The 23,580-nt window shown below is 43.2% G+C and overlaps 1 protein-coding gene across 1 annotated transcript in view; it reads left to right on the top strand.

The window, feature by feature from the left end:
* LOC124009341 (rho-associated protein kinase 1-like) overlaps positions 1 to 22,722 on the top strand; it is a 74,346-nt gene extending 51,624 nt beyond the window's left edge. Inside the window, 23 exon segments of the mRNA XM_046321032.1 lie at positions 849 to 918; positions 1,153 to 1,241; positions 1,417 to 1,465; positions 1,623 to 1,758; positions 3,884 to 3,975; positions 4,828 to 5,074; positions 5,950 to 6,056; positions 6,353 to 6,503; positions 7,382 to 7,542; positions 7,870 to 8,054; positions 8,858 to 8,927; positions 9,014 to 9,117; positions 9,463 to 9,628; positions 11,326 to 11,419; positions 11,592 to 11,680; positions 12,007 to 12,198; positions 12,526 to 12,691; positions 15,869 to 15,939; positions 16,113 to 16,201; positions 16,397 to 16,475; positions 19,434 to 19,695; positions 20,046 to 20,253; positions 21,233 to 22,722. Coding sequence (XP_046176988.1) covers positions 849 to 918; positions 1,153 to 1,241; positions 1,417 to 1,465; positions 1,623 to 1,758; positions 3,884 to 3,975; positions 4,828 to 5,074; positions 5,950 to 6,056; positions 6,353 to 6,503; positions 7,382 to 7,542; positions 7,870 to 8,054; positions 8,858 to 8,927; positions 9,014 to 9,117; positions 9,463 to 9,628; positions 11,326 to 11,419; positions 11,592 to 11,680; positions 12,007 to 12,198; positions 12,526 to 12,691; positions 15,869 to 15,939; positions 16,113 to 16,201; positions 16,397 to 16,475; positions 19,434 to 19,695; positions 20,046 to 20,253; positions 21,233 to 21,236 — 2,881 coding nt within the window. The 3' untranslated portion in view covers positions 21,237 to 22,722.
* The last annotated feature ends 858 nt before the right edge of the window (positions 22,723 to 23,580 follow it).

Below are 23,580 nucleotides of genomic sequence, written 5' to 3'. Positions count from 1 at the left end.
GATGGGAGAGAACTGAGGATGGATCAACAGCGTTGTAGTTACTCCACAATACTAAATGACATTGAGAAGGAAGCCTGTACAGAATAAAAATATTCCAAAACATGCCTCCTGTTTACGATAAGGCACTAAAGTAAAACTGCAAAAAATGTGGCAAAGAAAAAAAGGTTTTTGTAAAAGTTTGAATTTAGGACAAAGTTATGTTTGGGGCAAATCCAACACATCACTGAGTACTACTCTTCATATTTTCAAGCATGGTGGCGCATAATGTTATGGGTATGCTTGTCATCGGCAAGGACTAGGGAGTTTATTAGGATAAATAATAAACTTAATCGAGCTAAGCACAGGCAAAATCCTGCTGGAAAACCTGGTTCATTCTGCTTTCCAACACACTGGGAAACATTCACCTTTCAGCAGGACAATAACCTAAAACTCAAGGCCAAGTCTACCAAGACGACATTGATTGTTCCTGAGTGGCCTAGTTACAGTTTTGACTTAAATCGTCTTGAAACTATAGCAAGACTTGAAAATGGTTGTCTAGCAATTATCAACCGCCAACTTGACAGCTTGTAGAGTATTTTCTAAGAATGTGCATATATTGTACAATCCAGGTTTGCGAAGCTCTTAGACTTACCCAGAAAGACTCACAGCAGTTATCTCTGGGAAAGTTGATTCTAACATACATTGAATCAAGATATATTAATTTTAATTTTTCCATATTTTCTTTACAAATGTTAAACATTTCTTCCACTGTGACAAAGTATTTTGTGTAGATCGTTGACAAGAAAATGTCAAAATCCCCCCCCTTTGTAACACAAATGTTGATCATGTTGTTGTGGTCTATCCCCCAGGTTCTCCCGGAGCACCAGCACCAAGAGTGTTGACAAACGCAGCAGCTCCACCAAGGAGGACAAGAGCCACGTGAGTATTACTTAAAGAGATGTAAACAACACTGTTGCATCTGGAGTAGCTACTTTCTGCAATACTAAATTCTCTGCAAGTTGTTTTTGTTACATAATGTACGCTGGTATCGGTTTATTGTACTTGAACATTTTACTTTGCAATGCCAAACTGATTACAAGTTTATTGTATAGCAAAGCGTAATGTATTCTACAGTCTGTCTGTAGTGTTGTCTTACACGTTGTCTGTGTTCAGCTGGAGAACCTGCAGAAGAGGATCTACCAGCTGGAGGAGCAGCTACATAGTGAGATGCAGCTAAAGGATGAGATGGAGCAAAAGTGCAGGTAGTAATCGATTACCTGTCAATCAACTTAATTTAACTAACAAGTCAGATTTCAAGCAAAAAAATACATTCTGGTTTTGAATACAAGCAAGTGTATTTTAATGAACAATGCATCCGTTTTCCCATTTTTGAAAGATTAAGCAAAGCAAAAAGCGCTAATCATTGTTGTCCTTTAGGACGACAAATACAAAACTCGACAAGATCATGAAAGAGCTGGACGAGGAGGTGAGTGAATATCTAGTATTCTGAAACGTATACCAGGGCAAGTGCATTATCACGATCTACAGTAGTCTGCAAAAGTGCAGCAAACAAGACATGATATAGGGCCTAAGAACTCAATGTATAGAGCAATAACTCCTTTGCCGTCCTCCTCTCCTCCCAGGCCAACGTGAGGAAGGGTGTGGAGGCCAGTATGTCCCTCCTGGAGAAAGACAAGATGATGTTCCAGCACCGAGCCACAGAGTACCAAAGAAAGGTCGACCAGGAGGCCGAAAAGAGACGCAACATGGAGAACGAGGGTAAGGATAGTTGTTTTTATTTTGATCCTTTAATTCATTCTCCAATCTCCCACTGTTTTAGTCCAAACCGGTCTATACACGTGTTTATTTGAAAATAAGAGAGCCGCACACTCTAGGAGCTCAGATGCAAAAAATGTAATTACCAATGTTTTGACAGGCAAGCGGTCTTCATCAGGGTATAATCACAAACGCTGTGGGATGACTCGTTTATTTAGTGTCAAAAGACACAGGTGTCTGTAATCATGGCCAAGAGTGGCCTAATATCATTGGTTAATTATCAAATATTAAAATGGCATACAAAGAACAGCATACAAACAACGAATGGATAGCATACAATCACAAATTCCTTTTAGACTACACAAGCTTACAAACAATTACAATGGGAAAGTCACAATAATCACAAGAATGACTTCAGATCAAAGTCTACGTTGAGACCGAAGGGAACAAGGGTCTTTAAGTTAAAGATCCAGGCAGCCTTTCGTTTTAACAATAAATTATCAAGGTCACCCCCTCTCCTAGGGAGGGTGACATGTTCGATGCGAATATAACGCAAAGATGAAATCGAGTGGCCTGCCTCCAAGAAGTGGGCCGCAACTGGGTAAGTAAAGTTTTTACACCTAATGGTGCTACGATGCTCTGAGATACGTACTTTTAATTTGCGCTTTGTTTTACCCACATAATTTTTACCACAAGGACAAGTTATAAGATAAATAACTGCCTTAGTGGAGCACATAATAACACCTTTGATTGGGATCGATTTCCCTGTTTGTGGGTGTTTGAAGGATCTACATTTATAAGTGCCATTGCATTGAGCACAGCCGTTACATTTGTAATTTCCATCCAGTAGGGGCGCAAATAGATGTTGTTCAGGAATATCTTGGGGTGGTAAATCAGAGTGTACCAATTGGTCTCTGAGATTTCTGCCCCGCGAGAATACGACAACACATTACCGAGACTATCATCGGACTTTAGAATGTGCCAATGTTTGAAAAATTCCCTTCGGCATTTGTTTAGAACGCTTTAAATAGCGGGTAGTTAGAACACAAGAATGCGTCTTTGCGAGATTGACCTTGAAAAAGGTCAGGTCTCGTTTTGAATTTTCTCAATGGCAATATTAATCTGACTTTTGTAGCCCCTCTCCTTGAACTATCTTTGCGTCTCAGCCATATTTTGTGTCAATCTGATCGATTTTTGCATCTGAGCTCCTAGTGTGCTTGAAAATAAAAGTTTCTACTCCGCTAGCCAGCACCTCGCCTAAATAGGTGTGCGTTTCATTTTCTTCTAGATTATACACGTGTTTATAACACTGATTATAAACCCATACACAATCCATGTCTGTCTCGAGACTTAAAAATCCTTCTTTAACTTGTCTCCTCCCATCTACACTGATTTTAAGTGGATTTAACAGGTGACCTCAATAAGGGCTCACCTGGATCCAACTAGTCAGTCTGTCATGAAAAGAGCGGGTGTTCCTAATGTTTTGTACACTCAGTGACGGGATTTGTACAGGGTAGGTGCTACTACAGTATAATCTAGTACCACTGGAGTAGCATCTTTCCTCCCTGTATTCATAAAGCATCTCACTCGGAGTAGGATTACTGATCTAGGATCAGGTCATCCCTGTCCATGTTGTGTTACTATGATCTAGAAGGGAAAGTTGATCCTATGTCTGTGCTCCTACTCTGAAATGCTTTATGAAAACAGGCTCAGATGTTATTGAACCTAGCCCTAACAGGTGTTTTCCCAACTGGATTATTAGTGCTCACACTGACCGATACTAGAGCAGCTTGACCTGCTAGTCTAGTTGTCTGCCAGTCTGACTCCCCCTGCAGTGCAAACTAGCAGTCTTAACCCAGACACTCACCCTCTGAGACCTTCCCATTAACTCTGACCAGAGGATCGCTGTGAACTAAGTGGATTTACACGCATTAACTCTCTTAAACTAGCAGATCGCATAACAACATACACGTAAACAGCACTTTAAATGCAACACATGAGCAACTCCATGCACAAAAAACATGTTTCTGGATACAGTTTGTTTAGTGTCATGTTTTGAAAGGGAGATGTGCAATAAAGATGACTTGATCTTTCATTTAACTCTCATCCGTACTCTGTTTCTTCTCAGTTTCCACTCTCAAAGAGCAGCTTGAGGTCATGAGGAAAATCAGCCAAAACTCTCAGGCCTCAAATGACAAGATCCTACAACTGCAGAAGCAGGTACGTTATCTCTCTTACAGCTTTATTTTTGGAGAGAAAATATTTTCCCATTCAGAATCCTATTATACTAACCCTAAACCTAACCCTTTATTCTAAACTTAATCCCTTACCCTAAACATGAATACTAAACTTAAACCTTAAACCTAACCCGTAAGCCTAAAATAGTGTTTTAAAATGTTTTCCTACCTTGTCAGGATACTCTGACGACTTGTCAGGACATTGTGGTCCTGATAAGGTAGGAAAACGTGTGTATACACACACACGCACACACACTGCTCTCTTCAATTGCCATCCACACAGCTTAGGGTGTTATTCTAGTTTTGAGATCTTGTTTGAGGGTCAGTATGTGAGTCAAGGGTATGAACCGTGCAGGGAAGGGGTTTTGTTTTGAGGAATGTAATTTGAATGGTTGATACAGTTCAATGAGAGGGAAGGCCAGGTTATCACCACAGTTCTAGGAACAGATTACTCCATCCTAAATTTGAACCTTAACCATGACAAAGATGAACAATATCTGACCCTATTTCATCACCATATGGCTTTTACTTTACATGCATTGATGTTTATCAGCAAATTGAAGGCTAATTTATTTCCATATGAGGAAGTGAAGGACCGAGGAATCAGTACCTCATGTTAGACTGGTATAGATGGAAGTCTTTGCCTATGAACTATTCCTGGAAGTGCATGGATGGATATGATTCTATAGTAACATTAGACATCCACCCACATATTAGTTAAAAACCCCAACAACCGTTTCAGAATCAAACATTCTGCAGCAACTGAGGAGATCGTCTGTGTCAGGAGGTAATATTGATTCTGAGCTCTCCCAATGGTTGTTTCCTTGATTGACAGCTGGAGGAGGCCAATGACCTGCTGAGGGTGGAGTCAGACACGGCGGCTCGGCTGAGAAAGAGCCACACTGAGATGGCCAAGTCCATGAGCCAGCTGGAGGGGCTGACCAGCGAGCTGCAGGAGAAGAGCCGCTCGGCCGACGGGGGGAAGGCCCAGCTGGAGAAAGAGCTGCTGCAGCTGCAGAGCACCCTGGACTCTGAGAGGAGGAGCTACAGTCAGGGATCAGAGGAGATCCATGAGCTACAAGGTACCAGAACACATTCCTGGCTACATTTCAGTTCTCCATGCTTTAATCTTTATTCAGATCCCCATTAGCTGACAGCTACTCTTCCTGAGGTCTATACATACAACAACAAAAGTACAGCTAAGCACTCATGTAAGCATGGTATTTTATATATATGTAGGGGGGTGCACAAGTGCACCAGAAAAGGAAAAGTATGGAGAATTGGGACACTCAGTGGCTCACACCCAAAGACTGCAATCATTGTTCTATGAGTAAATATGACTTGGACATGACTCAGTGTTTGAGTAAATAGGTCTGACCACAACCCTGCATTCACTTGGGCATGTGTTAGAACGAGAAGGGATGAACATGATTTCCCACACCATTTTAGTTTGCTTTACTGTAATTCCTCACTCTTAACTGTTTTTCAGTCTTGGCATGTTCAACTAACTTCAAATGATCTGAAGTGATCTGTCTCTCCCTCTTAACTATTTAAGAGACTGCTGGGGAATCTTAGCTCCAGTTCTAACCATTCTCGTTCATCACATTAGACGTGCCAAGGCACTTCCCATGCCCACAGAACTCACATCCGACTTATCTGTCCAACAGTCATGTTTTATCTGTAGAGGAGCGCTTTGAAGAGTCTTGGGGATGAATATATCTGATGGATTGTGTTGAAATAATATTGCTATTAATTCAGACTGAATTCCAAGTCTACAGGCATCCATATGGAATAGAAAAATAATACTTTATTGTCCAGTTTCATTAGTCCACAAAAATAGTTTTCCAAATCTGAAAGCTATGCATTATGGTGTTGTCAACATGGGTTTAGCACGTTGCACAAACCACTGTTTTGAAGGTGACTCTTTGTTTCTCTCTCTCTCTCTGTGTGTCTGTAGCACGAATGACGGGTCTTCAACAGGACAATAAGAACTTGAAGCTCAGCCTGTCCAAAGTGGAGACGGAACGCAAGCAGGCCCAGGAGAGGAGCAACAACCTGGAGAAGGTTTGGGCACTCTATCTCTCCACGTCACTCACATACCATGCTTTATCAGGCTAACATGTCCACTTATTGTGAGTAGTTGTCCAAATGGAAGTATCAAAGACAAAATAGATGTTGGTTGTTGTGAGAACCACATGTATATCTAACTGGTATTTTAGTCCCATTTACACCCAGTTAAGAGCCCCTCTACCATAGAGATCAGCAGAATTAATGTTTTACTGGTCATTTTAAACACGCTGCCTGGATGCCAATTTCCATTCTAGGGATTCTATATGTAATTCTACGCTTTCTACCAACAGGATAAGAACAACCTGGAGATCGACCTGAACTACAAGCTAAAGACACTGCAGCAGCGTCTGGACCAGGAGCACACAGAACACAGGGTGACGCGGGCCCAGCTCACTGACAAATACGAGTCCATTGAGGAGGCCAAGTCGGCTGCCATGCATGGTATATCTGGGCCCTTGTTAGAGCATGCCCTACCCACCACTACTGTCTGTCTCTCCCTCCGTTGTCTGCCTCTCCCTCGTTCTCTGTCTGCTTTCTCCCTCTTTCTGTGTCCCCCTCTATCTCTTCCCTCTCTTTCTCACCTGCACCACTCATACCCAGGGGGCACTGGACGGATGGGGAGGAATTCAGGGAGTGGACTCCACTCCATGTGGCATGTCCAGACGTTACCTCCCTACATATTAACAGCTGGACACAATCCCACCTTCCAAGTTTTTGGAAGGTGGGATTGACTAGCACTGTTTGAAGCAACATTTACTTGTCTTCCAGACATTTGCCTATATGCAGACTACACGCTGTGCATAGGGCCCCGCGGTTGCTAGGGAGCCCCGACCCCGTATGGTTGAGTTAGAATAGTAGAATACACATCGGGCAATTTAGACATTTTGTAGTGCATCAGTAGTTTTCCACTTGTCAGTCACTCAATTAGCCCATATCAGCTAATATTATTTTATATTGCTAGGTAAAGTAGTCTAGCCAGCGATCTAAACCTAGTAGTAATCACCAAATTACCATTGGGGCATGCAGTACTTGTACCCAGGGGGCCCTCATTTAATTTTGTTAGTCACTCTCACTCATATGAACATGGCATACGTCATGGCAAAATATGTAGAACTGCAGGAAATGTACTTTAACACTACAAAACAAATGATCCACTGCCAAGAGGGGGGTGCAATAAAATGTTTTGTTCTGTGTGGTGGGTTGGTCATTTCAAATGACTGAGCACAAATGTCCTATTAAATCTGTCAGTGAGGTTCTTCCATTGAATGATGGATAGTTGCAACTGAGTGATATCTCCTTCCCTCATTCTGTCCCTTCAGCGGTGCAGCACAAGGTGTCTGAGGAGAGCGGGGCGCGGATGCGAGCGGAGAGCAGGGTGGTGGAGGTAGAGAAGCAGTGCTCCATGCTGGAGTTTGACCTCAAGCAGTCGGTGCAGAAGATGGAGCAGCTGATGAAGCAGAAGGAGAGGCTTGAGGACGAGGTGAGCACCAGCACCACTCAACACCATCACCCCAGCATTGACTCACCCTGTCTGAGGTGGAGGTCCATGGGCACTGGCCCTAAAAATGTTTTGCCACTTTTCTGGATATCTAACAACTTTCCCCCTGTACAAAAAAAATCACGTTAATCATGAGTCAATACTAATGCGGCTTTCGCAATAAATAACGTTTTCAACGAGCAGATCTCAAGTTAGGATTCGGCCCTCCAGAAAAAACTGGATTTCCTGAGCAGAAATCTGGTATAATCCCAGCGTAGTTAGGACATACTGTGGTTCTCTTGTCCTAACATCCCTGGTTTTCCCCTGCAGGTGCAGGCTCTGCGGATCCATCTGGAGCAGGAGTCCAGTAAGAGGCTGCTGGCCCAGAACGAGCTCAAGAGCCGCTCCCAGGAGGCGGACCGGCTGAAGGGCTCGGAGAAGCAGCTGAAGCAGGAGATCAACACGGCACTAGAGAACAAGCGCTCTCTCGAGTTCCAGCTAGCACAGCTCACCAAGTGAGAATACCCTCCAAAGTTGCCACATGTCATCACAGCCCACCACAGTTTTAACTTTACCTAATCCCCTGTGTGGGGGTATATAGTTCAGTTTACCCCTAGTCACTGATACAAGGGTCAGATATATTTTCACCCCCCCCCACCCTAATGGTTAATTTTGGGATAGGGTTTTTTCTAGATCTGTGGGTAACTTCTAGCTTGATCCTTGACAGGCTACATTGAGTGTCGTCTCAATGTGTGTACCTCCCTTCCAAATGAATGCAATACCTTCCAGACACACTTCTGACTCCATTGGCTAAACGCTATTCTGAAAGTTTGTAATAGTCTGTAGTTTTACATTCCTTGCTGCTGCTAGCTAATATTGCTTTGGGAGTCTGTTAAATGGCCCTACAACTGGTCGTTATTCCAGTAAAATGGCTCTTATTTCAGCTTAGACATTGACTGTAGCAAAGCTCCCCTGTGACAATGTTTACACCACAGGGTTAAGGATTAGCCAGAGTCGAGCTCCTCCCATTAGAATGACTGGACTGTTAATCCGTCTGCTTCCTGTAGCTTTCTGACTACGGAGCGCTGCAGGGAGGGGTGTTGGTATGCCCGGGCTACATACAACCCTGGGACATACTGTATAGTGTAATTAAGTTAATAATCTATACACTAGAGTTTTGTGTCTGAAACATTTAAAGGCTTTTTAAGGATTTTACCAGAGTTTGCGTTTCCCCTTCAGCACTTTGTTTTGGTTTTGAAATGTTTCTTTTGCTACTGTATCCAATATGTTAACCATATGGTTTGTGTCCGTCTTCCAGACAATACAGGGGCAACGAGGGACAGATGAGGGAACTTCAGGACCAGCTTGAGGCCGAACAGTATTTCTCAGTGAGTAGGGGCCATCTACCTCACTGCCCTATAACCCTGCTCAGTGGCTCACTGACTGATGCCATATCTCCTGTCTCTACCTCCAGACTCTTTATAAAACTCAGGTGAAGGAACTGAAGGAAGAGATCGAGGAGAGGAACCGGCAGGTCCAGGAAACTCACAAGAAGGTGCATGAGCTGCACAGCGAAAGGTAACAAATGGAAAAGTGCGGCCGGGTAGCCTAGCGCTTATGAACACTGGGCAAGTAACCAAAATGTCGCTGGTTGGAATTCCTGAGCTGACCAGGTGAAAAATATGTCTCTACCCTTGAACAAGGCACTTAACCCCAATTGATCCTGTAAGTTGCTCAGGATAAGAGCATCTGTGAAGTAACTAAAATATAGGTGTAATGTAATATCAGGCCTTTGTCATTATAGCAACAATCAGTGTTGTCAAAATATGGGGGTGCAGCTTTTCTCGACCAGCCTACTTCCCAAATCAACACACAGAGCGATTATGAATCCGTTTTTAAACCATGTTTGTCTGTCCTTCAAAGGGACTCCCTGTCAGCCCAGCTGGATCTGACAGTGACCAAGGCGGAGTCTGAGCAGCTGGCCAGGGCGCTCCAGGAGGAGCAGTACTTTGAGCTGAGCCAGGAGAACAAAAAGGCCATGGCCAGACACAAGCAGGAGGGTTCCGAGAGGGATTCAACCATCGCACGGGTCAGGACCGCTTCACTCAATACACACCTCTCCTACATTGTAAAATTCTTCAAAGTTAGGGAAAATACATCTCTCCAGGAATGTGGGCACAGCGGAAACAACAGCTTAGTATACTTCCAACTTTGTTCTATTTAATAATTACATTGTTTTTGTGTGTCTCAGGCAGCTGTGAACACCTACACTACCGGTCAAAAGTTTTAGAACATCTACTTATTCAAGAGTTTTTATTTTTACTATTTTCGACATTGTAGAATAATAGTGAAGACATCAAAACTATGAAATAACACATGGAATCATGTAGTAACCAAACAAATTAAACAAATCAAAATATATTTTTCAAATAGCCACCTTTTGCTTTGATGACAGCTTTGCACACGCTTGACATACTCTCAACCAGCTTAACCTGGAATGCATTTCCAACAGTCTTGAAGGAGTTCCCATAAATGCCGAGCTCTTGTTGGCTGCTTTCCCTTCACTCTGTGGTCTGACTCATCAAACCATCTCAATTTGGTTGAGGTCTGGGGATTGTGAAGGCCAGGTCATCTGATGCAGCACTCATCACGCTCCTTGGTCAAATAGCCCTTACACAGCCTGGAGGTGTGTTGGGTCATTGTCCTGTTGAAAAACAAATGATAGTCACACTAAGCACAAACCAGATGGGATGGCGTATCGCTGCAGAATGCTGTGGTAGCCATGCTGGTTAAGTGTGCCTTGAATTCTAAATAAATCACTGACCGTGTCACCAGCAAAGCACCCCGACACCGTAACACCACCACCTCCATGCTTTACGGTGGAAATACACATGCGGAGATCATCCGTTCACCCGCAATGTGTCTCATAAAGACGCAGAAATCAGACCAAAGGACATATTTTCACCCGTCTAATGTCCATTGCTTGTGTTTCTTGGCCCAGCAAGTCTCTTCTTATTGGTGTCCTTTAGTAGTGGTTTCTTTGCAGCAGTCCTGCAGTCTCTGAACAGTTGACCTTGAGATATGTTACTTGAACTCTGGGCAGCATTTATTTGGGCTGCAATTTCTGAGGCTGGTAAACTCTAATGAACTTATCCTCTGCAGCAGAGGTAATGCATGCGTCTTCCTTTCCTGTGGCGGTCCTCATGAGAGCCAGTTTCATAGTGCTTGGTTTTTGTGACTGCACTTGAAGAAACTTTCAAAGTTCTTGAAATGTTCTGTATTGACTGACCCGCATGTCTTAAAGTAATGATGGACTGTCATTTCTCTTTGCTTATTTGAGCTGTTCTTGCCATAATATGGACTTGGACTTTTACCGAATAGGGCTATCTTCTGTATACCACCCATAACACAACTAATTGCCTCAAACTCATTAAGATGTAAAGAAGTTCCACAAATTAACTTTTACCAAGGCACACCTGTTAATTGAAATGCATTCCAGGTGACTACCTCATGAAGCTATTTGAGAGAATGCCAACAGTGTGCAAAGCTGTCAAGGCAACGGGTGGCTATTTAAAGAATCTCAAATATATTTTGATTTAACACTTTTTTTGTTACTACATGATTCCATATGTGTTATTTCATAGTTTTGATGTCTTCACTATTATTCTGCAATGTAGAAAATAGGAAAAACAAGGAAAAACCCTTGAATGAGTAGGTGTTGTAAAACTTTTGACCGGTAATCTACATTCTTAAACCTCTGAATGTCTCTCTTCTTGTCCTCCCCAGCTTGAGGAATCCAACAAAACCCTGACCAAAGACGTGGAGAACCTCAGTAAGGAGAAGGCCGAGCTGGACCACAAGCTTCGCACTCAGAAGGAAGGTAATGTCAAGACACCATTTTCATAACTTGGTCTAATTAGTATATTCTCTGCTTATTCTGTTACAATCTAGGCCTATGGGTAATTTCTTCATAGGCACTTATGTCCCCTCTGTCAGTTAGATCCCTGTAAGACTGTCTGGTGTCCTCTCGCTGTCTGTCCCCTTCTCTGCAGAGTATGACTCCCAGAAAGAGGAGATTACAAACACAATCAAGGCCAACTATGAGAAGGTTCTCAGCACAGAGCGCACGCTCAAGACTCAGGTAAAGAGACTTCAACCTTTGACTAACATTACACCAATAGTTATGAGCTCCTTTGGCCTCATTTACATCTCAAACTCAACCCCATAGTTTTTCTATTCAACGTTTTTACACGTCAACCCATTGCCCTACTTGTTAAACCTCAACCTTACCTTACCTGTTTGCCCAATTTTGTTAAACCTAAACCACAACCTTCCCTCAACGTGTTGCCCCGTTTTGTTAAACCTAAACCATAACCTTCCCTCAACGTGTTGCCCCATTTTGTTAAACATAAACCTCAACCGATTGCCCCAATTTGATCCCTCCCTCAACCTTGTCTCTCTCTCCAGGCGGTGAACAAACTGGCAGAGATCATGAACAGGAAGGACATGAAGCTTGACACCAAGAAGAAGGGGAGCACGACCGATCTGAGGAAGAAGGAAAAGGAGAACCGCAAGCTGCAGGTGGATCTCAACCAGGAGAAGGAAAAGTTCAACCACATGGCCATCAAGTACCAGAAGGAGCTCAGCGAGATGCAGGCGGTCAGTAATAATGCATTATACAGTCAGTCAGTTTCTGTCAATTTGACAGTAGGGTCAAATTGGTCTCAATCATTTGACGACGATCCTTTGAACCTTTTTAATTAATAGTATTCTTTCAAAAAAAAAAAAAAAAAACAGACAAGTATGACCACAATAGGACAATTAGGAAGATTTAGTCAAATCCATTCCTAATTTAGAACGGAGTGAAACTCTATAGTGAAAGGCAGCACCGCATCCCCCCTTGAAGCTACAGTGCTTCTGATCTTCCCTAAATGAACTGCGTATTCATGACTGCGTATTCTGCTTGCCTTTCCTCTTCTACAACAGCAACTGTCGGAGGAGTGCACGTACCGCAACGAGCTGCAGATGCAGCTGGACAGCAAGGAGAGTGACATTGAGCAGCTCAGGGAGAAGCTCAACGACCTGCAGCTGCGCATGGACAACTCCAGCGTCATCAGCCTGCAGACGGATGAGATGGACAGCAACATCGCTGGTAAGGTCACCGCGGGATCAACTAACAAAAGGCGGCTGTGTCAATGTACCGGCTCGGCCAAAGAGGCTCAGTCCTGCTTCTGTCAAGCCACACACACACACGACTCAGCTAATGAAGGTCTGATGGTACTAAGCTAGGACAAATCTACTGTATGATGGCTCTCCAGGAGCAGGATTTTGGATCACTGAAATTGATGTTTGGTCCATCAGGCTAGCTTTAATTGTCCAACAATCACCCGGGCATGATTTAAAATCGATTCATTCAATCCCAGCCATTTCAAGTAATTGTATTTTATTAGGATCTCTTTTAGTCCTCATTTGGACTAATCTTTTAACTTTAATATACAATATACAATACAATATGATATCTAATGAATATATAATTGAGTGTTTGAGTTCTGACAGTATGGCTCTGAAGCAGTAAAGTAAGTATAGAAGAACGCTTATTTTCGTCTTTCTCAAACCCACCTGTTTCAAGTGTCAGTTAGTAGACCTGCTAACGATGTTTACTGTACATGGAATTCCTGAGTGTCTGTGGTTAAAGTCCTCTCTCATCTCTTATTCCCCATGTCCGTTTGGTTCTCCTTGCTCGCCTCCTTACCTTTGTATCTTCTATCCTTTTCTTTCTGTGAGTAACTCGGAGTTGGGGGACCGTCATTGTGCCTGGCCCGTTGCTACATTGTCTTTTGCCTCTTATTTTTTTTTCTAACTTTTTGGAGCATTTTTTTTTTGTGGTGAAAAGGAAAGCCCTCTTGTATGTTCTCAACAACACTTTTTTGAAAGGCCATTCTGAGTGACAAAAGGATCAGTTAAAGCCCCATTTTCTGGTCTTTTAACAAAGCTATTTTAATTTTTTTAACCAAGTGTGCCAGGCTGGGGGCATTTTCATTTACTAACCGTGAATCATAATTCACATAAGCCATTTGAAGGGGTTAAAAACCAATTACAGTATAGAACAATCATCTAACATTATTTCAGTACAAATGCTGACTTTACCATATCAATTACCCTTCTGTAGGTAATCGGTTTCATTGTCAGCTGTACATTTATTTTGTAGCAGGACAAGCTATCATACAATCTGAATGACACCTAAAGTAAAGTGACTACATGAGAGGTTGGCTACTGTAAAACTAGACAACAACACTGTGGTTTAACTCATCACTCTGAGCACCTTTCAAAATGTTTCTGGAGACCATGAACCAAACCCTTCCTTTGATTTCCTGTACCTTGTTCTTCAAACAAACACTCACCGTTTTTAAGTTTTGTTTTGTTGGCATGATCACCTCAGAACAGAAGCAATGCCTTTTCAGAACCAAGGAAATCTCCCACACTTGAAGTGAAGCTTTTGATCAATTCACTCTTCTTTTGTAGCTTGTTGTGCCGAAGCATGCTCTTAATGTTAGTGTTACCAACTCAACGTAATGGAAAGGTACACTACATGACCAAAAGTATATGGACACCTGCTCGTCGAACATCTCATACCAAAATCATGGGCATTAATATTGAGTCGCCCCCCCCCCCTTTGCAGCTACAACAGCCTCCACTCTTCTGGGAAGGCTTTCCACTAGAACATTGCTGAGGGGACTTGCTTCCATTCAGCCACGAGCATTAGTGAGGTTGAGCACTGATGTTGAGTGATTAGGCCTGGCTCGCAGTCGGCGTTCCAATTCATCCCAAAGGTGTTCGATTGGGTTGAGATCAGGGCTCTGTGCAGGCCAGTCAAGTACTTCTACACCGATTTCGACAAACCATTTCTGTACATACCTTGCTTTGTCCATGAGGGCATTGCCATACTGAAACAGGAAAGGGCCTTCCCCAAACTGTTGCCACAAAGTTGGAAGCACAGAATCGTCTAGAATGTCATTGTATTCTGTAGTGTTAAGATTTCCCTTCACTGGAACTAATGGGCCTAGCCCTAGACCATTATTTCTCATCCACCAAACTTTACAGTTGGACGTGTGCATTCGGGCATGTAGTATTCTCATGGCATCCACCAAACCCAGATTCATCCGTCGGACTGCCAGATCACTCAAGAGAACGCATTTCCACGGCTCAAGAGTCCAATAGCGGCGAGCTTCACACCACTCCAGCCATCGCTTGCCATTGGGCATGGTGATCTTAGGCTTGTGTGCGGCTGCTCAACCATGGAAACCTATTTCATGAAGCTACCGGCAAACAGTTCTTGTGCTGACTTGTGCTTCCAGAGGCAGTTTAGAACTCAGTAGTGAGTGTTGCAACTGAGGACAGACGATTTTTACGCAGTACGTGCTTCAGCACTCTGCTGTCTCGTTCTGTGAGCTTGTGTGGCCTACCCCTTCGCGGCTGAGCCCTTGTTGTTAAGTGGAAACGTCTAGGAGCAAAAACAGCACCATACAGTTGACCGGGGCAGCTCTAGCAGGGCAGAAGTTTGACGAACTGACTTGTTGGAAATCCTATGACGGTGCCACGTTGAAAGTCACTGAGCTCTTCAGTAAAGCCATTCTACTGGAGATTGCATTGCAGTGTGTTTGATTTTATACACCTGTCAGCAATGGGTGTGGCTGAAATAACCAAATCCACTCATTTGAAAGGTTGTCCACATACTTTTGTATATAAAGTGTATCTTCAATGAAATAGGCTATAGGCTCTGTCCTCTGACTGGAGACCGAGGCATCAGAAGCTCAGTGTTGGACAGCACCTTTCAATTTGAATTGGCTAGTGATTCTAATTATATCGACAGGATGTCCATGTTCTGTCAGCCATTGGCTGAATAGAACATTATTTTACAACACATCTATCTAACCTCTTCCTCATGGAGTAGAATGTACTCCTTGATATTGAACTTGCTGGATAAATAACATGGATGTTACATGCTTTAGTGATTTCCAAACACTCCGACTTTCTGTATATCCCTTTAAGGCTCTTGTGCATGGGTTCTAAAACTACTGAGCTTGAATTGGCAGCATGGGATATTTAACTCCTGCCTGTCACATAATACAGTTGTTTTAAAGTGTAACCTGAGCAGAGAGATACTCAGTAAGTTGAACTTGAAACTTCTAAGGTAGTATGGCTCAGCCTTGTCACGTGACTTTTCTGTTCTTCCCCCAGTTAAGTTTGAATTTGATCACTGCATGACTTTTTGGGGACAGTGTTACACAGGCTTGGTTTTCATTTGTGTCTATCTTGTGTCTCTATGTAGAATCCAGACTGGAAGGTTGGCTGTCCATTCCTAATAAACCTAATATCAAACGATATGGCTGGAAGAAGCAGGTAAGTCACCTGGAAGCTTTTCATCAATTTACTGACATTAACTGACACGTAACATATATTTATTCATATTAAATGGCACAGTACGGGTTGTGCTCATGGTGCTGCCTAGTGCCTACTCCTTATGGCCACCACAATTCTTCCTTACATTATTTCTTGATTCTATTTTTCCTCAGTATGTGGTGGTGAGCAGCAAGAAGATTCTGTTCTACAACGATGAACAGGACAAAGAACAGTCCAACCCCTCCATGGTACTAGATATCGAGTAAGTATGCTTGTTTTATGATTTTGGATTGAATTGTAATTCACTTTACACTAGAAATGTGTTTTGGTGACAAAATATCAGTCATAGTAGTTTTTTATGATAATTATTGCTTAATCATAAAATAGATAATATAACAGTTTGTCTGAGACGGTGTATTCTGGTACTCAATCATCAGTCATTGCTTGTTGTGTGCAGCAAACTGTTCCACGTGCGTCCAGTTACCCAGGGTGATGTGTACCGAGCAGAGACTGAGGAGATCCCAAGGATATTCCAGGTAGGAAGGAACCTTCTGACCTGACCAATCAACTTTCTAACCCATTGTCTTACGTGGGATAGCACGACGGCCGTCTGCACTGATGGTTCATGGCAACGCGGTCGTGTTAGAATGACCCAGAGGCCTTCTCACCTAAACCAATCAGCTTAACCAGCTCAGTCTTTTTAGTTCTTCAGTCGCCTTACTTGCCCATTCTCAAACGGATGATTACAATCCCATTTTAGATTTTGACAGCTGTCTTGAGTGGACTCTAGTCTACATGCACAGTTAGTTATTAAGCTGATGCCTTTTTCCCCCAGATAGACTTTCAATGAGCGCTTAAACATTTCAATGTGTGTTTCAGTAGTATACAATCCTTTTCTTTAATGGCTCAGACGCGAAGGATTTACTGCTGATTTACAGCAAATCCCCATCATTCGCATCAAGAAGAGATGCCGATACAGGGGAGGTGTGGGTGCCTTGTGAGAAATAGTCGGCGAGTGGGAAACCCGCCTCTACCATCCGTCCTATTGGCCAACTTGCAGTCATTGGAGAATAAATTGGATGAGCTCTGTTCGAGACTATCCTACCAACGGGACATTAAACTATAACTTAAGTTTCACTGAGTTGTGGCTGAACCACGACATGGATAATATACAGTTGGCTAGGTTTTCCATGCATCAGCAAGGCTGAACTGCTACCTCCGGTAAGACAAGGGATGGAGGAGGTATGTGTCTATTTCTCAATAAAAGCTGGTGCGCAAAATCAATTATTAAGGTTTCCAAGTTTTGATCGCCTGAGATAGATATCTCATTATAAGCTGTAGACCACACTATTTACTAAGAGTTATCAATATTTTTCGTAGCTGTCTATTTACCACCACAAACTGATACTGGCACTAAGACACAGCTCAATGAGCTGTATAAGGCTGTAAGCAAACAATAAAATGCTCATCCAGAGGCGGCGCTCCTAGTGCAGTGAAACTTTAATCCATTTTACCTCATTTCTACCAGCATGTCACGTGACAAATAATAACTTTAGACCTTATTTACTCAACACACAGAGATGCATACAAAGCTCTCCCTCGCCCTACATTTGGCAAATCTGACCATAATTCTATCCTCCAGACTGGAATTCATCCGATGGCATTGAGGAGTTAACCACCTCTGTCACTGGCTTCATCTATAAGTGCATCGACAACGTCATCCCCACAGTGACCGCACGTACCCCAACTAGAAGCCATGGATTACTTTCAAGGAGCAGGACTCTAAACTGGATGCTTAAAAGAAATCCTGCTATGCCTTCCGAACCATCAAACAGGCAAAGTGTCAATACAGGAATAAGATTGAATCCTACTACACCGGCTCAGACACTCGTCGGATATGGCAGGGCTAGCAAACTATTAGACTACAAAGGTGAGCCCAGCCGCGAGTTGCCCAGTGACACAAACCTACAGGACGAGCTAAATGACTTCTATGCGCGCTTTGAGGCAAGCAACACGGAAGCATGCATGAGAGCACCAGCTGTTCAGACTGTGTGATCACGCGCTCCATAGCTAATGTGAGTAAGACCTTTAAAACGGGTCAACATTAACAAGGCCACAGGGCCAGACGGATTACCAGGACGTGTACTCCGAGCATGCGCTGTCCAACTGGCATGTGTCGTCACTGACATTTTCAACCTGTCCCTGACCCGAGTCTGTAATGCCTACATGTTTCAAACAGACCACCATAGTCCCTGTACCGAAGAACACCAAGGTAACCTGCCTAAAAGACTAGTGACCCGTAGGACTCACGTCTGTAGCCATGAAGTGCTTTGAAAGGCTGGTCATGGCTCACATCAACACCTTTATCCCAGAAACCCTAGACCCACTCCAATTTGCATACCCCCCCAACAGATCCACATATGACGCAATCTCTATTGCTCTCCACGCTGCCCTTTCCCACCTGGACAAAAGGAACACCTATGTGAGAATGCTATTCATTGACTTTAGCTCAGCGTTTAACATCAAAGTGCCCTCAAAGCTCATCATTAAGGACCCTGGGACTTAAACACCTCCCTCTGCAACTGGATCCTGGACTTCCTGACGGGCAACCCCCAACGTCACTTCTGCCATGCTGATCCTCAACATGGGGGCTCATCAGGGGTGCGTGCTTAGTGTCTTCCTGTACTCCCTGTTCACCAATGACTACGTGGCCAAGCACATCTCTAACACCATCATTAAGTTTACCGACGACACAGCTTTGGTAGGCCTATTGGGAGGAGGTCAGAGACCTGGCAGTGTGGTGCCAGGACAACAACCTCTCCCTTAACGTGATCGAGACAAAGGAGATGATTGTGGACTACAGGATAAGGAGGGCCGAGCACACCCCCATTCTCATTGACGGGGCTGTAGTGGAGCAGGTTGAGAGCTTCAAGTTCCTTGGTGTCCACATCACCAACAAACTGTCATGCTCCAAACACAGCAATACAGTCGTGAAGAAGGCACCTCTTCCCCCTCAGGAGACTGAAAAGACGGCATGGATCTTCAAAAGGTTCTACAGCTGCACCATCGAGAGCATCCTGACTGGTTGCATCGCTGCCTGGTATGACTCGGCCTCTGACTGCAAGGCGCTACAGAGGGTAGTGCGTACAGCCCGGTACATCACTAGGGTCAAGGACCATCCAGGACCTCTATACTGGGCAGTGTCAGAGGAAGGCCCAAAAAAATGTCAGACTCCAGCTACGCTAGTCATACACTGTTCTCTTTGCTACCACACGGCAAGCGGTACCTGAGTGCCAAGTCTAGGTACAAAATGCTTCTTAAGTTTCTACTCCCAAGCCATAAGACTGCTGAGTAGCTAATAAAATGGCTACCCAGACTATTTGCGTCCCCCCCCCCCCCCCCACATTGACTTGGTATGGATACCCCCTGAACATAGCCTCGTTATAAAAACATTGTTTAATAGAGACTGATTCTCTCTTGTCTACCCTCTTCAGATCCTGTATGCCAACGAGGGGGAGTGCAGGAAGGAGGCGGACATGGAGACTGTCTCGCAAGGGGACAAGACCAACTGTCTGCCCCACAAAGGTCACGAGTTCATCCCCACGCTCTACCACTTTCCTTCTAACTGTGAAGCCTGCTCCAAGCCCCTGTGGAATGTCTTCAAGCCTCCACACGCTTTGGAGTGCCGCCGCTGCCACGTCAAGTGCCACAGGGACCACCTCGACAAGAAGGAGGACGTCATCGCCCCCTGCAAAGGTACGGTGATAGAGGTTAGGTTAGACTGACAAGACCTGACTCTGTGTTGTAAGGGGGAAAAAATGTACTTTAAGGCCCAATGCAGCCATTTTTATATATCAAATCATTTCTGGGTAATGATTAAAGGAAAGTTCCACCCAAAAACATTTGTTTGGTATTTGTTACATTGGTCCATTGTTGATATAGTCCCACAATGTTTTGCATGTCAGCAATCAAGTTATTTTGAAAGAACACACAATTTAATAATATAACTTGATTTTGTTAACTGGCAAAATCCACCTCCTTAGGGACGTCGAGACATCTTGAGTTTGTGTTTTCAATTTTCTACCTGGTTTTGTCTCCTCCAATAGTGAACTACGATGTGACCTCTGCCCGGGACATGCTCCTGCTGGCCTTGACACAAGACGAGCAGAAGAAATGGATCGGCCACCTGGGCAAGAAGATCCCCAAAACACCGCCCTCCTCCTTCCTGAGGGCGTCGCCCCGCACCCTGTCCACCCGCTCCGGAACCAACCAGTCCTTTCGCAAGAACCCCAAAAGCATAACGGGCAAGCCAAGGTAACCTTACACACGTACGCTCTCTGGGCATGAAATAGCATCATATTCCTTATATAGTGCACTACTTCAGTCATGAGCACCCTACTCCCTATGTAGTGCACTACTTTTGGTCAACAGTAGTGCGCTATATAGGGCAAAGTGTGCCATTTTGGACACCACCTGTGATTGTTCCACGAAGCAGCCCTTTCAACCTAAAAGTTGTTCTGTAGTTTTCTTCTATCCTCTGGTAGGGCCTGAGCGGACACACCTTGTTTTCTATTGCTTGATGCTTGTTTTGAACAGTACAGAACATTAAGGAATTGTGGGCTTCTATTCTGGGGAGTTAAGAGTGTGTGCGAAGGTCCAGAAGTCCTCTGTACATCCCTGCTGCTGGACTGTCTATTTCGGTTTTGTCTTCCAGTCCGGTCAGTCACGTGACTTGCTATTTGTCTTCTACTGCCCTTTGTGACTGTAACAGGTCGCAGTCTCATTCTGCTACCACAGCCTCCAGCCTCCAAGCAACAGACACAACATCCAGCACTTGTTGACAACTCCTCCACACCAAATTTACAGAAGTCTTAACTTTTTAGACCATCTCCTTCCTGTTTTGGCCTGACTATTTATTTATTATTAACTGACTGCGTTGATGGTGTATATAACATCAGTGGAATTGTCCTCCTTTGTGGTTCTTTCTCGTTTGACTTGGGGAACTCTTTCTATCTAATTTGACACTAAAGTGTTGTTGGTTGGTTGGTTTCATTGACTAACTCTTAGCCCTCTATGCAACCTTTCCTGAAGCAGGTGCCCCATATATGGGTTGTTGTATTTCTCTCTAGCAAGAATGATGCCAGAGGCCATCAAAGACATAATGAAGTTGCAGTTACTATGTCTTTAAATCCATTTTTCTATGTAATATATTAATATCTATCGGGGGTACTAACCAAGTGTCAAATGTCTTCCACTCTTTTACTGGACACCTGTTTTCTCTTCTTTCTTCCAGCTAACCATCTGAACATTTGGATTCTATTGGGACTTTGTATTTTTTCTTATCCCCTCCATTATCCCTCACGTTAAAGGAGAATCCTTATTTTATGTAACAGTAAATTAAATCAATCTGACCAGGGACGGAAATTGGGACAATTATCTGACACAAGGCATCAGGGACATTGAGAAGGCCTGCTATTTCCCTCACCCCCTCCTCCCCGATCTTCACCGCGGAGCCTCAACTAAGACTTCCTCACCCAGGCACCACATACTTGCAACTCTTCGTTTCTTCCAGAAGATGGCGTGGGCGACTTGGAACCTGAATGGAAGATGAAGAGCAATAGAAAAGGGCTCATGGTATGCAGTGGGTAGTACATATTCCATATCAGTCATGGGAAGGGATTCCGGTTGAATGAATGACTGCAGGTTTTTCTGGGGCTCTTGCATGTCAACATGGAGGTATTGTAGTACAGGGTTTAGCTTAACTATGCGGTGAATGGGTACATCTCGGGGATACGGAAATGTGGTTGTTTTTTCTTCCCTTGTCAGTAACTCTGTTTCCTTCAATGTACTTTGATGCCTTTGACTGGTGGCCTTTACGCTTCTATCCCCTATTACTCTGCACATCAGTTATACCAGGGGTCGGTTGGGACAGAGTATGTATTGGGAACTGTGTATTAGATGTTTTTGAGTATTGAGTGAGGAGCATGCAAGATCATTTCAATCTATGCATTATTATTTTTATTATAATTATTGTTATTGCTCCAAGCCATAAGGAAATTCCATTGTAATGGCATATAGGAGACCTAAAAACTTCAGTTTTTTTTCTGTGTTCATTGGGTACCTTGTTTTCTGTAATATTGTTTTTTTTTTTCATGTATTTTTTGTATGTATTGCCTTACATTGACTCATAGATAAATGGTTCAAAAGGAAAACATTAAGTTAACAAATGTAAAACTGCACTGTTTGAATTGTAAATTATTTGTAGAAAACTAAACAGGTGTAGCATTTGGCCCACCTAGTGCCTTAACGTTTGGATAACAATTTTACTGCCATATCTGTTTGGTCTTGTTTTTGGAGATAAACAATCTTAACTCTTACATCAATCTTTTTTAAATATCTGCCACACTGGTTTTATCAGAACGTTCCGTCTGGTTTGGGTATATCGAATGCCTCTATAGACTCATTGCAATAGTTTAATGTGTCAACACAAAGTTCCCAGAGTCCAGTATGTATCTCACGAAAGTTTCTGGATGGTGTACCTTGTTAAAGATGTTATATTAATATGGTATTGTTTCAAGCAAACCCCACTCAGTGTACAATATTAGAAATAAAATAAGGATCATGAATACCTCAATTCTAAATGTTTAAAAAAAACTGTTCAGTAAAAAGAGAAAAGCACTGGAACTATGATCTACTCTATTTTGTCTTGGATGAATCACATGTTTAATTGCAATGGAGGCCACACTGATGGATAGGTGTCAATAAACATATCTTTATCATCTATGCACTTCACTTTTGTTATGCATGTAGGCTGAGATTGATTTTGATATACTACTCTTTATTCTGAGCAACTGCATATAGACTTACTGCTAACAAAGTAATTTACCAATCCAAGTGCTGTGATTGTAGCAGTCAAAACTGTTCGCTGCTCTGGCTCCCCAATGGTGGAACAAACTCCCTCACGACGCCAGGACAGCGGAGTCAATCACCACCTTCCGGAGACACCTGAAACCCCACCTCTTTAAGGAATACCTAGGATAGGATAAAGTAATCCTTCTCACCCCCCCCCCTTAAAATATGTAGATGCACTATTGTAAAGTGGCTGTTCCACTGGATGTCATAAGGTGAATGCACCAATTTGTAAGTCGCTCTGGATAAGAGCGTCTGCTAAATGACTTAAATGTAATGTAATGTAATGTAGCTAGTCATTCAATGGTTAGTGCAATATGGGCTCCTTGGGACGTCCCTATCCTAAACCCTATCCTTAACCCTTACCAGTTTCAACTTCAATGGGATGAAGTCAGATTTGGGATGTCCCAATGATCCAGTTTTAGACTTTTCCCTTCAACAATCACAGTGCTGGGAACAGAGAAGAGCTGTGTTACTGGGATTGAGCGTCACTGTTTGGCAGAAAACACAAGGTAAGTTAGGTTATGAAGAACCACTAATGTGCTGCTTTTAACACCTGGGAAGATTTAGGCTAGTGATTTGCTCCTTTTACAGTAATTGGGCTACTTTTAACAGATCATGATTAATAAGTGTCATTAGGACAGTCAACCTTTTTGGAGACTGATGCAGTATTTTGTAGAACATTTAATTTTTGTTTTGTTTAAATTGTATGTGTTAGTGGGAAGTGAGATG

The sequence above is a fragment of the Oncorhynchus gorbuscha genome, linkage group LG22 (genome assembly GCF_021184085.1).
Source record: "Oncorhynchus gorbuscha isolate QuinsamMale2020 ecotype Even-year linkage group LG22, OgorEven_v1.0, whole genome shotgun sequence".
Lineage (NCBI taxonomy): Eukaryota > Metazoa > Chordata > Actinopteri > Salmoniformes > Salmonidae > Oncorhynchus > Oncorhynchus gorbuscha.
The sequence above is the reverse complement of the archived record's forward strand: the minus strand, read 5'-3'. Positions and strand labels throughout refer to the sequence as shown.